Genomic DNA, 4618 nt, shown 5'->3' on the forward strand with positions numbered 1-4618 from the left:
CCCCCCAAGCATTTAAAAATGTTAAAAAACCATTCTTAGCTCACAGGCCGTCAGGCGCAGGCAGGGGCCTCTCACCCTGTCATAAGTCAGAGGAGGGGTTATCCTGGGCAGCACCAGTGAATGCTGTCAGGAGCAGAGCCGTTTTTGAATTTCAGACCTTTGAAATCGAAACATAACCTCCATTTTCCTCAACGTTCCTTTAACGTTCCATTATGGATTTAATATACATGAGCACATCCAAGGCTTCTGTGAACCTGTTTACATTTCCAACTCACAGAGCTTCTGAGAGTAATGAATCACATCTGCGAAATTACCCGCCAAATGAAGACATATTCCCCTCAAATTATCCTAGAAACTGCAATAGTCACATGTAATTCACAAAATAAATATTCATGGTCTCAACTATTCGAAGGGTCTTCAGGAATCCGCAGCTCATGCTTTTTCATTGTGCCGGGGCCTGAATTTGAACCCTGTGCTCTAGCAAGGCAGTGGATGGCAAGCAGGTCATTTGGGTCTGCAAATCAGCGTGACCGCCAGCAGTCCAGCGAGGTTTTGATCCCTGTTGTCAGAGAAAAGTAAAGGGCAGCCCAGAGGAAATAGGATCGAGGTCTCAGGAGGTCTTTGCGGGAGCCAGGGTGGGCCGGGTCTCCAAACCTCCAAGGGGTGCCCCCGTCCTGTCCCCACTCCCACAGCCACGTGTCACGGGCCTGCGTGGACAATAAAAGTCTTCTCTCCCTTCTTTCAGGAATACTTGGACCTCAGTCAGCCTCTCGAACCGTATTCACCTTGTTATCCTGACCCGAGATGAAATAAAACTTCTCTCCCCTTCTTTCAGGAATACTTGGACCTCAGTCAGCCTCTCGAACAGTACTCACCTAGTTTCCCTGACACAAGGAGCTCTTGTTCTTCGGGAGATGACTCTGTTTTCTCTCCGGACCCTATGCCTTACGAACCATGCCTTCCTCAGTATCCACACATAAACGGCAGTGTTAAAACATGAATGAGCATGCCTTCCCATCCCCAGACAGAGCAGCGCCAGACACTGCTCCACTGAGCAGGGCGGCCTTGTCTCTGCTTGTATATATGGATCAGAGGAGTAAATAATTGGAAAAGCAATCGGCACACTTGTAAAGAATTTATACAGTTGGAAACTTGTAATCTTCACCAGGAGAAGAGGAATGTTTCTGGGCAATGGACTTGCCATGGGCCACCACGCGCCCATGACCCGCTGTGGGTGCTGGCTGTGGAGCAGCCGGACTCGAGGCAGACGTGGCGTTTTGCCTTGCTTGTGAATTTTGTAATAATTGGAGAAAATATATGTCAGCGCACACTTACAGAGCACAATTGCAGTATAGGGGTGCTGGATGTATGTAAATATATTCAAATTATGTATAAATATATATTATATATTTACAAGGAATTATTTTTTGTATTGATTTTAAATGGATGTCCCAATGCACCTAGAAAATTGGTCTCTTTTTTTAAAAAAATAACTATTTGCTAAACGCTGTTCTTACACAGAATTTCTTAATTTTCACCGAGCAGGGGTGGAAAAATACTTTTGCTTTCAGGGAAAATGGTATAACATTAATTTATTAACGAATTGGTAATATACAAAACAATTAATCATTTATCTTTTTTTGTAATTTAAGTGGCATTTCTATGCAGGCAGTGCATCGGACTAGTTAATCTATTTCTTGGACTTAACTAGTTATCAGATCTTTTGAAAAGAGAAATATTTACAGAAAATGACTAATTTGGGGAAAATGAGGTTTTGATTTATTTGTGTTTAAACTCTGCTGTCAGATGATCGTTCTTAAACCACCTACATGCCCATATTAAAAGAACCGGTTCATGAGAAGTGTTTTGATGTGCAGCTTTGTCACCTGAGCCCATGTAACTGGACTTCCCAAGACAGATGGGACCAGCGTTCGCTTAAAAAGATGCCTTAACTCGTTCCTCCAGGATGGACCTTCATTGGAATGATGGACTGTTCTCTCTGGCAGCTGGCCTTCTGCCCTGGACTTTCACATTAATCAGATTAGCCTGTATTCTCTCCAGTGAATCTCGATAATGGCTTCCAGGTTTATTGGCGTTAGAGAAGCCTTTTAGGATCTTGCCGTCTCATCATAGAGAATTGAAACACTGAATTGTTCTGCTGATAGTTTTGGGGTTACTTCCATCTTTTTAAGGGATTGTTTCCGTCTGATTCTGGCAGGACCTCACCAACAGATCCGGCCCGAGACCAGCGTCAGACAAAACGTTGCCGTGTTATTCATTCTGTATTAAAGTATTGTGTTTTGCTTTCGAAACACCTACTCACTTTGCCGTAGCCACGCAACGCGAATGCAGATTACACTGATTTTACGTGTTACCAAATTGGAGAAAGTATTTAATTAAAACCTGTTAATTTTTATACTGACAATAAAAATGTTTCTACAGATATTAATGTTAACAAGACAAAATAAATGTCACGCAGCTTATTTTTGTAATACTCGTGTCTCACCAAATGGTTTCCCATGCTCAGAGGTGTTGATTCAGGGCTGTTTGGTGTGTTTGCAGGACGGGCAGGGCTGGGGAGGTCATCGTTTGCTACAGACGGTGACTTGCCAGAGGGGTCGGCTGAGTCTGGAGTCTCTGGGACATGTGGCTCCTGTGGGAAATCACAGGAGGTTGGGTCAGGCCCTGGCTCTGTTGCTTGCCGGGCCGTGGGGGAGTCATTGTACCTTTCTGGGTCCCAGCTTCTCCCTGAGGAGCAGATGTGGAGTGACGTGGAGGGGAGAGAGCTTTACAGACGGGGAGGCGTTGAGAAGGGGATATCGTTCAGAAGATCCGGATTCTGGTGACCTTGAAATGTTTTCAGGCTGGCTTCCTTGTGATGTGCAGAGTAGGATTTGCTTCAAAATTTCAAAAGGGCAACTTGCACAAAGTAAAAAAATTTTTCTCATTTCCACGGCACGAAGAATCGAGAGAGACAGCATTTTGCCTGTTAACGAATGCGAGTCTGTGGCTCCGCGTCGTGTCTGCTGCTGGCCGCCGCGCCGGGGGAGAGACGGAAACGGCCCGACGTCTCCCGAACGTCCTTGGTGCCCTCAGAACCTCGTGGGGCCATCGGCGATTGGAAAGTGCCGTCTTTGGGGTCTGCGTTGTGTGTGAGGCTATTAGTAGTGGCATGAAGGTGTCACTGGCCATCGGACAAGTCATCTGCGGTCCCGGTTCCACGTTTGCCCATCTCCTGTGCTACCTACCGTCGATTTCCAGTGGAGCAGGGTTTTTAGAATCCCACCCCAAAGAGCATGATTTTTAAAAGAGAAGCGAAAGCCTTTCATCGCCTGTGTACAGGATGGTAGTTGTACAGGCCCTGGGCATTTTCACCCGTGGGGCCTCGTAGGTCAGGGTGAGGAAGGACCTGGCTGGTCCTGCAGGCACATTTAAAGCGGGGCTTCACGTCTCTCTCAGTTCTCTGAAGGTCAATGGTACGTATTTGCTTTCGAGACTGAAAGGGTAGGTTATCAGACTATGTCAGACTATGTCGTTAGCAGACTATGTCGATTATAATCGTATACTAGCTGTTGGCCAGTTTTGTTTTAGAATTGAAAGATTTGCCATCAAGGAAAAGAAGGTAGTATGGTCCCCGAGCAGGATGGGAAATACTTATTTTTTTGAGACCCACACTAAACAAGCGGGTCATGACAGGAATTCTGGAGCTTGTGGCCCTCTCCCCACCCCCAGAGCTAAGGGAGCAGTAGGCATTAGCTGAATCAGTGCGATTGTCATCAGGACAGGAGATCAGTTCATCTGTGAAGGACACAAGAGTCGGGGGCATCTTGATGAGGAAGGGGTTGTTCGTGCCTGGCCTGGTGTCTCCAGCTGGGAGGAGCGTAATTCAAGAGGCCACCTCAGAAAGTTCACCTGGTGGAGGCCTCAGGCAAGATGAGGAGGAGAGAGGAGCAGGGCAGAGAAGTAGAGCATTCGGGCGGGTCTGTGGATTCCCTGGGGACCAGGTACCCTTCTCAGCCTCTCCATCCTCTCGCCAGACCCTGTGGGAAGGTCTTTGATCCCACACATGGGCAGTGGGAACATGCGATTAGTAAAACATCTGGCAGACTTGAATAGCTGTGGATCGGGATCCAACCACCAATTCTGGAAACAAGAAGTCGATCTGCTAGCTGGTACTGAGGTTCCTGGGGAATCACGTGGCTTGGTAATGGTCTAAATAAATAGGACTGCAGCCTTACATAGTATAGGAGAAAGACAATGGTACAGCGGGACCGAATTGGGTTTGTTTTTGTCTTGCAGCTGGGTGATGCTGCACAAGTCCTGGATTCTATCTGGACCTTCATTTCCTTAACTGTACGACTGGTTATCACCAACCTCGTGGGCTTCCCATGAGGGCTGCCTGGAGGAGCTCAGCTCAGCTCTGGCAGACAGTACTCAATAAATAGTCGTCCTAAGAATTTGTTTTCGTACATTTGCGAATTTTAAAAATAGATTCATAAGGTGCAACCAGCACCACCATCTAATTCAGGAACATTTCATCACTCCGAAAAGAAGCCCTGTACTAATTAGCAATCACTCCACATTTCCCCCTCCCCCAGCCCTGGCAACCACCCGTCTG

The 4618-nt window shown here is 46.8% G+C and overlaps 1 protein-coding gene and 1 long non-coding RNA gene across 5 annotated transcripts in view; one reads left to right on the forward strand and one right to left on the reverse strand.

The window, feature by feature from the left end:
* Positions 1-2483, forward strand: part of FGFR2 (fibroblast growth factor receptor 2) — a 101214-nt gene extending 98731 nt beyond the window's left edge. For all 4 annotated transcript variants that reach the window (XM_023530083.1, XM_023530082.1, XM_023530085.1 and 1 more), the window contains one exon: positions 836-2483. In XM_023530083.1, the coding sequence (XP_023385851.1) occupies positions 836-1000 (165 nt within the window). In that variant the 3' untranslated portion in view covers positions 1001-2483. The remainder of the gene's footprint in view (positions 1-835) is intronic.
* On the reverse strand, positions 2363-4607 carry LOC111739033. The gene is made up of 2 exons (XR_002780067.1): positions 2960-4607; positions 2363-2637 (listed from the first exon to the last, which is right to left on the reverse strand). It is a non-coding gene; the product is annotated as an uncharacterized LOC111739033 (long non-coding RNA).
* Between the last annotated feature and the right edge of the window lie 11 nt (positions 4608-4618).

The sequence above is a fragment of the Pteropus vampyrus genome, unplaced genomic scaffold, assembly GCF_000151845.1.
Source record: "Pteropus vampyrus isolate Shadow unplaced genomic scaffold, Pvam_2.0 Scaffold46, whole genome shotgun sequence".
Classification (NCBI taxonomy): Eukaryota; Metazoa; Chordata; class Mammalia; order Chiroptera; family Pteropodidae; genus Pteropus; species Pteropus vampyrus.